Source organism: Amaranthus tricolor, chromosome 6 (assembly GCF_026212465.1).
Source record: "Amaranthus tricolor cultivar Red isolate AtriRed21 chromosome 6, ASM2621246v1, whole genome shotgun sequence".
Taxonomy (NCBI): domain Eukaryota; kingdom Viridiplantae; phylum Streptophyta; class Magnoliopsida; order Caryophyllales; family Amaranthaceae; genus Amaranthus; species Amaranthus tricolor.
In genome coordinates, this window is record NC_080052.1 from 29,487,623 (window position 1) to 29,502,924 (window position 15,302).

The 15,302-nt window shown below is 26.4% G+C and overlaps 2 protein-coding genes across 2 annotated transcripts; both read left to right on the forward strand.

Moving 5' to 3' along the window:
• Positions 1–5,458: 5,458 nt before the first annotated feature.
• LOC130815447 (stem-specific protein TSJT1-like) lies at positions 5,459–8,702 on the forward strand. Its single transcript, XM_057681925.1, has 5 exons — positions 5,459–5,510; positions 5,627–5,999; positions 6,622–6,862; positions 7,467–7,587; positions 8,042–8,702. Exons 2-5 carry the CDS (start codon positions 5,779–5,781, stop codon positions 8,233–8,235), a joined length of 777 nt encoding a protein of 258 aa, XP_057537908.1. The 5' UTR covers positions 5,459–5,510; positions 5,627–5,778; the 3' UTR covers positions 8,236–8,702.
• Positions 8,703–11,631: 2,929 nt separating this feature from the next.
• Positions 11,632–14,915, forward strand: LOC130815846 (stem-specific protein TSJT1-like). Its single transcript, XM_057682349.1, has 4 exons — positions 11,632–11,997; positions 12,541–12,781; positions 12,883–13,003; positions 14,528–14,915. Exons 1-4 carry the CDS (start codon positions 11,777–11,779, stop codon positions 14,719–14,721), a joined length of 777 nt encoding a protein of 258 aa, XP_057538332.1. The 5' UTR covers positions 11,632–11,776; the 3' UTR covers positions 14,722–14,915.
• The last annotated feature ends 387 nt before the right edge of the window (positions 14,916–15,302 follow it).

Below are 15,302 nucleotides of genomic sequence, written 5' to 3' on the forward strand. Positions count from 1 at the left end.
GAAACTCTAGTTTTCAATGTTGGAAACCTTGCATTAATTCAATCTTCCTATCAAAAGTTATGGATAAATGAGTAGACATGTATCAAATTTCACCTAAAACTTTTGCATTATAAACACTTTTCTATTCTTTTGCTCATTTTCTTTGTAGAACATCTTCACCCGAGCTAAAATCTTTCTTAGTGAACTCCGTCATCACTAAAACCATAAGAATTATGCTTAAAACAATCAAAACCAACTCAAAATCAACATGAATAACCAAAACGAGTAAAGTAGCATAAATCTTCAAAATAATCACGGAATTACTAACAACGACCATCATTAAGGAGTATAAAATGATATAAATAAGTGCAAATAATTGCACTTATCAACTCCACCATCAGGACCGTCGTTAAACTATATTTTATATAAAAAAGAGCAAGTTTTACTAGATATTTGTATACGCTATTGTGATGAATTTTTCTAGAAATATTATGAATATATGAATATTTGTATTAATAAAATTTGTAATTCCAATCAAATAAAATTCAATAAATTTTATAATTGTTAAACTGTTGAATAGGTTCTAAAATTTAAATTTATTTTTATTGCTATCAAGGCTCATATATAGGCTGCAGACATTTAATGTCATTAAGATATAAGATGCTCTATCAAGTTCGTTCATACAACAAAAATATCATAAATGGACATGTCCGACCATCATTCTTCAAATCCTTACGGACTGTGCTTGAATTAGAAGATTATACCAACTCTCTTGAATCTTTCTCATTTGCTTAGTTATTGTATGAGACGGTCACATTGTAAGATAACTCTATATATTAATTAAAGTGTCATCTAAGACATATTGCAAGAATAAGACTTCTTTGTTTTAGCTCACGCACACAAGAGTGATAACCTTCTCATTTAGGAACTCCTTGGTAAATACGCCATCTCCTTATCGAACAATTCAACCTCCCGCTATATAAGAAAATTCGAGAAAATAAACTTATTTTTGAAAACAAATTCTAAAAAGAATACAAGAATTTTAATTCTTAGAATAAGCATCTTCATGTCAAAGCTGAGGTTAGGTATTTGTTCATTACTTCATTGTTACTAACAGCGAACAAGAAGTAAACAATGTCGTAACAGTTTGAGGGACAAAAAAAATTAACATGTTTGTTCGCCTATCAATCATTTTTTTTCCTTCAAATGTTGTGACATTGTTTTTCTTTTGTTCACTGTTAAAGTCGTGGTAATTTTTTTTCTTTTGTTTGCTATTAATAACAGCGAACAAGCCTAACATTAGCCCCAAATACGAAGACACTTATTTTGAAAATTTATTTTAAATAAAAACTTCATTTATTCAATTTTTTGCTATATAACAAGGAATCATCTGCTCATTTTACCCATAATCAGTCTCCTGAGAGACCGTCTCTATGAGGCATCTTTCAGGCCCAGTCTATTAAAGCTTAATACCTACTCTTACTTTACATACTCTTACTTTACATAATCTTTTATGGGCCGATCTAATCAGAGATATTCTCTTAAAGAGATTGTCTCTCACAAGAATTTGTAATGTTTTACCCAACATTATATCAACAAGGAATATTAGAAAATTTGAAATCTTTAAGTTAAAAAATCAAAAAATGAACCAAATAATCCAACTTTCAAACTTATTCCAAAAGTAAGCGTGAAACTCCCAAGCCTGAGGTTTGGGGTTGTTCGCAGTCAGTAACTACGAACAAGACAAAAAAGACAAAATAGCTATTCGCAGTTAGTGATTGCGAACAGCTATTTGACTTGTTTTTGTGGAGCATGCTGTCTTTTTTGACCAGTTCGCAGTTATAACTAACTGCAAACAACCCCAAACCTCAGGTTTGAGAATTTCACGCTTACTTTTGGATAAAGTTTGAAAGTTGAATTATTTGGTTCATTTTTTGATTTTTTGACTTAAAGATTCAAATTTACGGAATATTAGGACTACAGCCGGCCCATAATCATCACAAAGTCTATTTTATAGCTGCCCATTATCTATTTCTAGTGTTGTGGATAGAGTTGTTCAAAAGTGGCCCGACTTGAAAACATGAACAGAAACCGAAAGTAAACCGACCCGAAAATGTGTTCCTTTTTTAGGTTTATCGAACCGGCAGTACCCGAACCGGTTGACAACTGAAAATGGGAAAGCTGAACCCGAGTTGTAACCGATTTTTGTAACCGACACATAATCGTTAACCGAGATTACCCGAACCTAATAATGACCGACCCAAGTCATATCCGACCCGAATCATGCTCGAAACCGAATTCTATCCGGCTAAAACCGACTTAACCCGAACGAATTTTAGATCGAACTGTTGTACCTAAACCAATTTTTAACATAGAAGTATGATAGACTCATATTCAATCACCTTATTAGTTAATCTAATAAAGTGTTAGATATTTTAATAAATTAAATTTTATAAATACATGGTTTCATATGTTTAGAGTTAATAATCAATGGTCAATGTTTATTTAACTATTTTTAATCAAATTAGATGAAAATTGATAGAACATTATAATTTTAATTTCCGATCAAACAAGTAAAAGTAACAAAGTAATAATGATTACTAATTGATTTGCATTTTAACTATTTTGCTTTAAGTAAAGGGAATCTTGTCATCAATTAAAAAATGACTGATATTGATTCAATCAATAGTAATTAATAATACGTAGCCGAATTCTTGTTAAAAAAAAAACCCGAACCCGATCTGTACCCGACAAAACCGAACCAATTAGTAACCAATGACAACCTGAGACCGATTGACACTCGACACGAACTTCAACTGACACCGAACCGATGTTAACCCGATAGCTTTGAATAACTGATCTTTAACCGAACCATGACTAACCGACTCGACCCGAGTGTGACCCATTGTAACACACAGCCGAAAAATAACAGATCCGAAATACAACCGAATCGAATGACACTTGTCCGAAACCGACCCGATCACCCAAATGAATACCTCTAATTGTGGAGTAGGTCTTCTATGTATTTAGTCCACAATAAAAATAATGTATATTGAATTAAATTTACGTAGTATGAGATAGGTATAATCTGACTAAGTTGAATAAAAAATGGTATACAATAAATATAGTATTCCCTCCGATGCAATGCAGAGTAAATATTCTATTTGATTCATTTCACTATTCATTGATCATTGTTAATTTATTTTTATTATTAATCTAAATGTCAAAATATAGTTAAGTGAGATCTTATTTAATTCGTCTTAATATAAATTTTATTAATATCGGATTTTTATAATTTTTAATTATGATTGAATTAGTGCCTTGAGTAGAGTGAAAAATTAAATGAAACATTTGTTGTCAATTAGAGTGAGTATTAAACAAGTTCATATTATAGACATTTACATTCCCATCTCTTACTCTTACGGCCCGTTTGGTTAGTGGTACTAAATAGTGGTAATGAAAATGATTTATATTGTAAAATTTCATCAAAAATTCCATATCATTCCCATGGTAATGAAATTTTGATCACAAAAAAGTTTTTGTTTACAAATTTTCATTACCACTTAATACCACATCTCCCAATGGTAATGCATTTTATAAAGAAAATGAGATGATTGAAGTTGGACAAGTATAGCCATAAAGGTAGCCAAGAGATTTTTCAACTAAAATTACACTAGTTTTTCATTTTCATTACTACTGTTTATTACTACCTACCAAACGGACTGTTAAATTATCACAACGAAATAGTATATCATTGGAGAGTTCAACTATAAATGAGTATTCGATCACTGAATTCTAATAAGCAAGATGAGATTCAAAAGACAAAAATATTTGATTGGAAAAATTATCTAAAATAACCCTTTTATGATTTTATTATAATAATCTCAATTATTGATTAATTATGAAAAATTTCAACTTCATGTGGTATTTGCCTAGAGCAAACTTAAGTATCCAGATAACCTGCTATAGTAGGTAATTTACCAAAAAAGTAAATTGAAAATTCATATAAAGCTGGAGAAAATTTTCGAAAATTTACATACAGAATTCTAAAATTTTTATTTTTTATATATTCTTTTCGACATTTTTTTAATTTATTTTTTTATCAAAATAATAAAACTTGTTATAGCAGATTATTCAGTTGTTCGAGTTTAATCTAGGTAAATATCCCATAAAATTAAAATCATTTATTATTAAACAATAGTTAAAGTAACCGTAAGAAAATCATAAAAAAAACTAATAATTTGATTTTCCATGAACTAGTGTTTTGATTAAGCGTCAGAAATTGGTGGGTAGAAGGAGCCATCCTTATCCACTTTTGAGTCATGTGGACAAAATTAGAGATGCTGACTCATATCAATGTCATTCTTAATTTTATTTTAATCTTGGTATAAAGTACTTCCTTCTATAAACTATAGGCCTCGAGCAAATTGAACTCCCTCCTATTCATCTAAAATGTCTCATTTACTTTATGCACTCTATTCAATGCACTTATTCGATCCTTAATATATCGAATTATGTATAATTAAAAATTATAAAAAGTTGATATTAACAATCTTTACATCAAAACGAATCAAATAAGATCCCACATGACTATGTTTTAACTTATAGATTAATAATAAAATGCAATTTAATAGTGATAGATAAATAGTGTCCCAAAAGCAAATGGAACATTTTAGATGAATAAGATGGAGTATTATATTTTAAATGAGTATTATTTTGCGAAAATAGTGTCATTTTTCATTTTAATATGTTTTTCTAATTATGAATATTTTTATTTAGTCAGTATTTTCATTATTTTCTTTATTTTATATTTTTGCAAATAAGAGAATATATTAATATCTAAAAACTCTTTTACAATAAAAGGAAAAAAATCACATATTTATTTTTAATATATTTTTGCAAATTTTTTTTCTTTAATTCTTATTCACATATTTATTTTAATGTTCTCTTACGTTTAATTTTATATTAATTTATACCCGTACAATTTAATGGTCTCCATTAATTTCTTAATATTTATGTTAATTGTTAATATTGTAAACTTTTAGCTGAGTTATTAATTTTATTTCATGTATATCACCCTCAAATTATTGGATAACAGCCAACTCATCAACTTGACCACCAAAAATTTTAAGTTTTAGTGATATACACAATTAAATATTTTTTCAAAAACAAAATATCATCCGGTGCAAGATTGGGTGTGATTTATGAATATTTTTTTTTATGGACTAGCTCACAATTTTTTTAAAAAAAATTTTAATCTCCTTAAAGTAAAATATTTTAAATAGAAAAACACAAGAGCACTAAGAGAATACTCCAACTAGTATAGATAATATTTGATACTTTTATTTTTATTTTTTAAATTTTTATAATATATTATATACTCTAATACTAATAATATTTTTTTCACATAATATATCAGGTTAAACAAAAAGATATATACATAAGTTAAACTAAGCTAAAACTATTTTCTTTTAGAAAGGTCCATCACTTTTGGCTTAAATTAAGCTAAATATTGGAAAAGTGTCCTAAGAGTAAGACTTATCCACAAGAAAGATTGAATAAAATAATTTCAGATAATTACGAATATTTATTTTGTATTTTTATATTACCACTCGGTTTATGGATAATGTATTTTGTTTGTTTCCAGGTGTAGACTACCTATATATACACAACCTTTGGACACATAAATCTTTCATTATTTACTCTTTATCCAAAGAAGGTATTATTCTACATCCAATTTGCAAATCTCCATTTCTCAAGAATTCTTATAAATTTATTAATCATTCTTGATACTTAAAAATGTTGGCAATATTCAACAAAAATTTGGTGGATCCACCAAAGGAGTTGAACAGCCCGGTTTCACACTCATCCGGGTCGGGTAACAAGCCCAAGTACGCTGAAGATATTGTGAGGATATTTCAGCAAGCTTATTCTCAAAATACACCTATTTCTTTTGGTTTTGGAAATTCTGCTTTCCTTGCTTATTCCCCTTCCAAAGGCATTCCAATTCACCAACAAAGGTACTAATTTACCCATAATGTCCAAAATCCAAATAGCAATGCTTTTAAATAGTATGATTGGTGGGTATTCTGGTTATTGGATCAAATTCACTTATAGATATTCAACTTGAATTTAATAAAAAATATAATCACATTTATTGCTATTTCAAAAAACTGATAAAATATATAAATATATTCTAAATTCTAGAGTATCAATTGTCGGGATGTAAAAGATGTCTACCACACATGATCTCAAATGTTATCTTACATTAGTTTTTGGGTTAGTTTAAATATTTAGGCTTTAACAAATTCTTGTATGAGATAGTCTTATGCGAAATGTTCCTCGTACTTGGGTTAAGTAGTCAAATAATAAAAAATTTTAGCTTTAAGGATTTTTTATTTTGAAATCGTCTCATTGTGAGACGATTTCATACAAGACAGACAATTACACTTTAAACTCTAAAATTGCAAATATATATTAAAAATAAACATAATCACGTATTTTTCTATGTTATAAAACCACAAATTTTAAGGTTTTAGTTGAGTTTGTTTCTTAATGTATTAACACAGGCTAATACTTCGAATCAATATGTATTGATTTAATTTATATGACAATTGTATTGAATTAATTTGTGATTTATAGGATTTTCTGTGGTGTGGACAACATGTATTGCATATTCTTGGGGAATTTGAACAACTTAAACTCGTTGATCAAACAATATGGGCTAGGAAAAGCAACAAATGAGGCTATGTTTGTAATTGAAGCTTATCGGACCCTCCGAGATCGGGGTCCATACCCGGCTGATCAAGTTCTTAAGGGTCTTGAAGGCTGTTTTGGATTTGTAATCTATGATAAAAATGCTGGAACTGTGTTCTCTGCTCTGGTAATTATCAATCTATACTACTCTATATTCCTTCAATTTGAATTATTTATAATTTTGTAATTTTTATAAAAAAATTGTGAAAATTTAATAAAATGTTAATTAATAAATAAAATAATTATAATGGTAATATTAAAGAGAAATTAAAATGTATTGACTATATAACATAGTCGTATAGTCCATTTTCAAATATGGAAATTTTGCGAAATAAGTGAGCCATCTAAAAATGAAAAATTATCATTTCTCTATTTCAAAATACTTTTAATATTTGCTTTTTCACACGGTCTAATGTACTAATTTAATTTTTTATATCTCTAATTAGATATAATAAAAAATTATAAAAATTTAATATCAATAATCTTTGCATCGAGACGAACCAAATAAGATCCTACTTGCCTATATTTTAACTTATAGATTAAAAATTAATCACATATTAAAAAATATAATTAAAAATTAATCACATATTAGGGAACATAAGTGAATAGTACAAGTAATTGCAATGTTGCAAAAAAATTATATGGATGTGACTTGTGAGTACACCCTTAAATCCTAATTGATTAATTAATTACAGAGATTAATTATTGTTATTATTTGGGTTGTGAAACAGGGAGCTGATCAAAGAGTGCAACTATTCTGGGGAGTTGCGGCAGATGGGTCTGTGGTTATGTCTGACAATTTAGATGTTATAAAAGCAAGCTGTGCAAAATCCTTTGCACCTTTTCCTTATGGTAAGTTCTAAAATTTATGATTTTTAGAAGTTTAATTATCATAAATAGATCGATAATAAAAATGATATAATATATGATATAGAGATATAGATTGATAAAATCATTATAATATAAAAAATTAAATTTTTTTTTCTATTTGTATTAGTACAAAATTCATCAGAATAGTTCCACCTAATTTATTAGAATTCTTATCAAATTTAGCTCTATTAAGCGTAGTAATGATAAATTTGTAATTTAGCATCCAAAAGAATTTTATATAATATATGATATAGAGATATAGAATTTAGTAAAGAAAAAAAAGACGATTATGCTAAATCTATTAATTTGGCATTACTAAAAGTAGGTAAACTCTTAATTTCAATTTAATGTTTAGAAGCTCAAAATGATGTCAAGATTAGCACTTAATCACGACGATTATACGGTAATTAAGAGTGATTTATGTATGAATTTGCAGGGTGTATGTTCCATAGTGAAGTAGGGCTAATGAGCTTTGAACATCCAAAAAATAAAATGAAGGCAATGCCAAGAATTGATAGTGAAGGTGCAATGTGTGGTGCTAATTTTAAGGTGGATGTTTCATCTAAGAGGAGTGCTATGCCTCGTGTTGGAAGTGAAGCTAATTGGGCCTTATCTAATTCTCAAGCTTAATTCTTTGGACACAATTTTAAAACTTCTTACTTTTGTCCGTCTTATTAAAAACGCAAAAATTAAATTAGTAACATATGAAAATAGCCGAAATAACTAAATATCTTTCTAATTACAACTAATTTTGTAATGTCATGTTTGCCTAATTATGAGGTTTACGGTTTTTAATTAGGCTTTTTTTTTTTTGCTTTTTTTTAGTTGGATTTTTTTATTTCTTCTTTGTGTTTTGATAGGTAGTATAAGTAAATTTTAATTTTTAATCTAACCCCATTCTTGATGTGTGTGGGGGGGGGGGGGGGGAATACTACCTATGTGTACGTTTATGTTGATGAAAAGGAAACTTCTTGATGTCATCTAATTTTTTATTTTTAAGAGTTGCATACTACCTAACACATGACTTCAAACGTTGTTTATGTGTTTAGTCTTGTACTATAAGTTGATATTCATAAAAATACATATATTTTACTAAATGTTTAAATTGAATATAATTATTATAATATAATTTTGATTTTAATATTAAATTTGGATAAAATTACATTGATCAATAATTATGATAAATGTATAACTATTTTTAAACATCTAGGAAAAAAAATATTCATTAGTATATAATACGTATCAACGTTATCCATTTTTCTTTTTTTCTTCGGTATAATAATATAGGGTCATAAGCAACATAAAAATGTTAAAATGAAGTTAGTGGAAGATATGTGGGGACTTTAAGAATTATTAAAGTATTAAAATGGGATAGAAAAAGTTAATTTTGTCTAAAATTTGTGACATAAATAAAAAGATTTATTGTGAGACTAACAAATAAAACAATTCAAAATAATAAATGGAAACAACTTTCAGAAACGAAGGTTATAATATTTTTGGAAGATTATTTAAATTACTAATCAAATGAGGAGTATAATCTCATGGAGTTGATATATTGGCCGGTAATCTAGCTAATACTTTCTTCGTTTTGAAATATTTATATTAAGGTCATTGGAATGATTTATTTTTCAAATTTATTTTATATATTGCGATTAACATGTAAGAAAAAATATAATCAAGTATGATCTTCCTTAAATCGTCCAATTACATACTTATATATAAATATTTTTTATAAATAACCAAAATAACACATTAGAATGTCTAAAATAAATCGTATAATACAACATTCAAAATACTCCATCAGCTCCTTAAAGAAGTTCCTTCATGAAATATTCATGAGAATTAAGAAACATTGAATCTTTTAGATGGTGAATATATTATCTTATTGAATGATAAATTTGATTGAGGAAAAGTGTGGACAACAAACATTAAAAATATTAAAAGAAAGTTAGTGAAAAATATATGAGGTCACAACTATTAAAAAAACATTTTAATATAATTAGTGAAAAAACATAAGCAATATAAAAATGTTAAAATGAAATTAGTGACAGATATGTAAAGACCATAAAAATTATTAAAATATTAAAATGTTGATGGATAAAATTAATTTTATCCAAAATTTATAATATAAATAAAAAGATTTTAAGAACTTTATGAGATTATATCTTAGTAGATGTATCAATTAATCCAGCGGACATGCTGACTCATATCAAAGTCACCTTTGATGAAGACGAATGAGCACACATATTTACGCAGTTGGTTTTTGTAGGAGAATAAATAAGCTCAATCCTCACAATTTTCCGATCATCCATTTCAAACGCATCACATGAGTCATGTATGACACATAGAATGTTTATCAATTCTCTTTGCTACTATTGTTATCATTATTATTATTAAATTATCATTATTACTTTACATGTTTTCAAATACTCTCAATCAATTTGTCTCATTTAATTTCTTCAACTTGCCGCTATAATATATTAACTCTTAATATTTCTAATTATTTTTATTTAAAATTATAAAAAGTTTAATATTAATTACTCTTGTATTAAGACAAATTAAATAACATCCAACATGACTATGTTTTAACCTATATATTTAGAATAAAATACAAATTAATAGTGATAAGTAAATGGTAACAAAAAAATGGGACTAAAGGGTAGAGTACGAGGGAGTATTTGTTATATAGTCAAACGCAATATTGTTTGAATCGTCCAATCACAAACTTTCATAAAATTAACTTTTAATAATTTTTAGTTATGTGTAATTGAAGATATAAATAATCAAAATAGCACATTAAATTGTGTAGAAAGTCTAATATAGCAAGTATAATGAAATAAATAAGGTATTAAAGAATACTCTATTAGTGAAACTTATAAAATGATACTCCATATAGGTATGAAAATATTTTTTTACTTATAAATTCTTTTAAAGGTAATGATATTTATAGTCCTTAGGACTGTATATAACAATTAATAAATTTTATTTATTATCAATAATTTTAGCTTTCTAAGAAAATCTAGTATAGAAATTGGGAACAATTAATACTTTTTGTACTTATTTAAAATTCTTAAGAAAGAATATAATGACAAAATAATAAAATATAATTAAGAATGTTATATTTTCAAAGCAAAAATAATATTAAATTATATTTAAAAAAATAAAAGATTTCTTTCTTATATACAACTCTTAAAATGTATTATCTGTATATATCATCTTCTTTTAAATTAAAGGTGAAAGTCTATTAATGACTAAAATTTTCCTTCCTCTTGACTAATAATATATTTTCTTTTTGTTTGCTAAGAAAATATATGGAGATTATATGTTGATTGTTGAATAAGTCAAAATTTTCCTAAAATGTCATTTAGTTCCCAAGTATTTTCTTATAGCTATCTAATTAAGATGATTATATTATTATTTATCAGCATAATACTAAAGAATATTAAAAAAATTAATTACAAAATCAAAAACGACTCCTAGCTAATTTACTTGCATCATATTAAAAACTAGCTTGTTGTAATTTTTTCAGGATCATAAATAGATTTAGGCTCATATTGATATATATAAATATCCGATAATTTTGTGAGAGACTGTCTCTCTTGATGTGAGACAACGTCAAAAAGGAGGTTATATTCTTATAAATCATATAATTAAGTTGATCTATTAAACTCATTTATTACGCATATTCTCATGATGTGTATTATAAATATTAAAAGATAAGAGTATTTTGCTTGATATTATATTAATATGAAAACTTAAAATAAAATTATGCCTCAAATATTTCTAAAATAAGTAATTTTAGTAACTAAATTTATGCCTCGTTGGAGACGTGTAAAGGGAAATTCTTATGAATCTTGTTGATTGCATTGACTTTCGTGTATTTATTCAAAACAAAAAAAGAAGGAATATTATGGATTATTATTAGATTAGATTGACAGATCATATCGATGTATTATTTAATTAATTAAAAGTTGCTTAATTTATAGATAATCTTCTCAATTTATCCATCTTACACCACCTATATAAACACATTTTATTAGTTGTTACATAGGAGTATCTTTCTTTCATTCTACGTATTACCCTTAAGAAAAAATACATTTATTTCATCAAATCTGTAATTATTGTCAGTAAAGAGTTTAAGTTTCTTAATTGTTTGATAAGATCAAAGAAAATGTTGGCAATATTCAACAAGAACTTGGTGGATCCACCCAAGGAGCTTAACAGCCCGGTTTCACATTCAACCGGGTCGGGTAACAAGCCAAAGTATCCTCAAGATATTGTTAAGACCTTCCAACAATCTTATTCTCATAATGTCCCTCTTTCTATTGGCTTTGGTAATTCTGCTTTTCTTGCTCATTCCTCTCGTAAGGGACCTCAAATACATGATCAAAGGTAATTATGTACTAATAAACTTCACATTTTTTTTTAATTATTGTTGTTTAATTTAAGGGTGTAAAAAGACATTTCCAAAATATAATATTTTTTTTATTTGGAGATAAGGCTAGAGAATTCCTATAACAATGGAAAATAAAACTAAACCTTTTTGTACGTGAATTAAATTCTAATTGTATGGATAAAAGAAAAACACTTTAATCAATATGAGATAAATATGATCTTAAAATTGAAATATAGTAGTATTTGAAAATACGAGATTCCACTATGTATACACACTTAATTTGAGAGATATATGTTACATTTAAATGAAATGAAGGTGTAACAAAAGGTTATATCAAACAACAATATGAAAATAATAAAGTATAAAATCCAAGTTACAGATCAATAACTATTGGGATTCTAGTAATTCTGATATACATATCATATGACATTTTTATTAATATACTAGTATTAATAGAATTTCTAAAAAACTGAAAATAATATATAATAAATATTGTACTATTTTTTTAACATAGGCTAATGATATATAATTTTTTATAGATTGTTTATGGGGGTGGACAACATGTACTGCTTATTCTTGGGAAGTTTGCATAATTTGAACACCTTAAACAAACAATATGGTCTAGGAAGAACTACCAATGAAGCCATGTTCACAATTGAAGCTTATCGAACCCTCCGAGACCGGGGTCCATACCCTGCTGATCAAGTTCTTAAGGGTTTTGAAGGCTGCTTCGGGTTTGTCATCTTTGATCAAAAAGCTGGCACTGTATTTGTTGCTCTGGTATTAATCAAATTTTACTCCTAATTAATTGTAATTGATTAACAAATTAATTACTTAATTAACTATTTTAAAGGTCTTTATTAACATATTTTTGAAAACAGGGAACTGATCAGAGAGTGCAATTATTTTGGGGGATTGCTGCTGATGGATCTGTGGTTATCTCTGATAATTTGGTTGTAATTAAAGAAAGTTGTGCTAAATCTTTTGCACCATTTCCTTCCGGTAAGTTCGACTTTAGCTACTCACTTCATTTCATATTTTTGATTACGTTATAAAGATGTACTCTTTCTGTTTTTAAATAAAGTTTTCACAAGCAAATGTTCACGAGATTTAAGGAAAATAGAATATTTTAGATAATAGAAATATTATTTTATAGAATAATAAATTTAATGGAGGAAAAGCGGGGATATAAATATTAAAAATGTATTAAAAGAAAGTTAATGGAAAATAATATGGGGACTACAACTAATAAAAAAATATTTTTATGAAGTTAGTGAAAAACATGTAGAGACAATAACAAAATTAAAATGAAATTAGTGGAAGATATGTAGAGACTATAAGTATTAATAAAATATTAAAATGAGTAAAAACAAAGGTTATTTTTCTCCAAAATTTGTGATATAAATGGAAAATTTATTTATGTGAACAACAAATAGAACATCTAAATAAAAAGTGAAAACTTCTTTAAAGAACATAAAAATTATACAAATAAAATGAAATTTAAACGCAATTTTTATTTGTATATGCTCAAAATCAGCTAACTATAGGTTTTATGTTCAAATAAAGATGACAATTTGTTCATTAATAAACTAGGTAATCCCTGTCCGATGTACAATTTTTTTTTATTTATTGTTTTTCATTATTTAAAAAAAACAAAGAAAATAAATTTTAAATTATTGGTTATTCATTTTCTATGAATTATTAATAGCATATAATAGCTAATATTTAATTCATTTTTGATTTTTAAAATATTTTTTTATAAGTTATGTATGATGTTAAATAATTTATTTTAATATTGTTTTAATCTTTACTAAGTAAGCATAATGAACTATGTTAAACTAAATTCTAATTTTAATAAATTGTTTTGAACACATATTACAATATTAATTAAAATAAAATATTTAAATGATGATAATATTTATATATTTAAAAATAATTTAAATAATAATACAAATTTAAAGTTAAAAATAACTTGTCTTGTATGAGACTATCTTAATGTTGAGACGGACCTATGTAATTAGCTCAATTATCTTATTGATTACTATAAGATTGTAAGTGACAACTTATTATTTTTGGTTTCCAAAACGAAAGCTAGCAAATTATTATTATTACAAAAAACAAATTTTTTGGTTTTGAAAATGAAAGCTACTAAATTATCTTTTATAGGACTTTAAGTTGTCTTGCACGTGTTTTTCACGTCTCTTTATCTTCTTCGAGCCGGGGGACTCCTTTGGCCGCGCTTTCCTTTATGGGTATGAGTTGCCGCCGTCTTTCCCTCCCCAAACCCTGGCCTTAGTTTTTCTAAGAGCGGGATATACTGGGTAGGATGATGATGAATGATAAGTCATATATTTTCCACTTATTCTATTAGCAAATCATGACATCATCTTTGATAAATGGAGGGAAAATTTTTTTTGAGAAGTTGACAGCTCATTGTTTTCTAAGTGTGCTTTTGTCATTTGTATTTTGCTTTAGTATAATGTATAGATAGATAGATTGTAAATTTACAAATGTTTTTTTTCACAGGATGTATGTTCCATAGTGAAGTAGGTTTAATGAGCTTTGAGCATCCAAAGAATAAAATGAAGGCAATGCCAAGAATAGATAGTGAAGGAGCAATGTGTGGCTCTAATTTTAAGGTGGATATCAACTCAAAGAAGACTACTATGCCTCGAGTTGGAAGTGAAGCTAATTGGGCTCTTTGTGGCTCCCAAACTTAATTAATTATTAAACATAATGTATTTATATATTAATATTGCTATCATGAGGGTATAATTGTCATTTTCTATTTGTTTTCATATTCTAATCATAGTTTTCATAATTTAAATACACTAAATATAAGTTCTTATTATGTTAAATAGAAAATGAAAATTGAGTGTGAGTTAATGTTATATACTTACTATTTTGTCTTCAATCTTAGTTTAACTGATTCAATAGCAGATATAAAAATCTAATGAAAATATAATGTAAAATTTCACGTATATTATGTTTAAAATAAAAACATAATTGTACCTACCTATTATATATGAAATATAAACACCAACTTAATAGTTATAAACTCACTTTTAAAAAGGAAAGAAATACTAAATTTAATAAATGTCACTTATAGGATATAGAATATAGAAAATAAATTTAAAACAAGATTGACAAAATTTAATATTTTCTTTGTTTTATTATACTTGTTATATTTGATTTTTTTACGCAATTTAATTTGTTCATTTGATCATCTGTATATTGAACTACATATATTTAAAATTTATAAAAAATTACCTTATAAAAATATGCAATAAGATAATTCAAA

Bases quoted from the DNA above. Each gene is read 5' to 3' on its own strand.
- LOC130815447 (XM_057681925.1), top strand. From the start codon at position 5,779: ATGTTGGCAATATTCAACAAAAATTTGGTGGATCCACCAAAGGAGTTG. The intron at 6,000-6,621 runs GTACTAATTTAC...TGTGATTTATAG, and splicing joins ATTCCAATTCACCAACAAAG to GATTTTCTGTGGTGTGGACA. The intron at 7,588-8,041 runs GTAAGTTCTAAA...ATGAATTTGCAG, and splicing joins CTTTGCACCTTTTCCTTATG to GGTGTATGTTCCATAGTGAA.
- LOC130815846 (XM_057682349.1), top strand. From the start codon at position 11,777: ATGTTGGCAATATTCAACAAGAACTTGGTGGATCCACCCAAGGAGCTT. The intron at 11,998-12,540 runs GTAATTATGTAC...AATTTTTTATAG, and splicing joins CCTCAAATACATGATCAAAG to ATTGTTTATGGGGGTGGACA. The intron at 12,782-12,882 runs GTATTAATCAAA...TTTTGAAAACAG, and splicing joins GCACTGTATTTGTTGCTCTG to GGAACTGATCAGAGAGTGCA.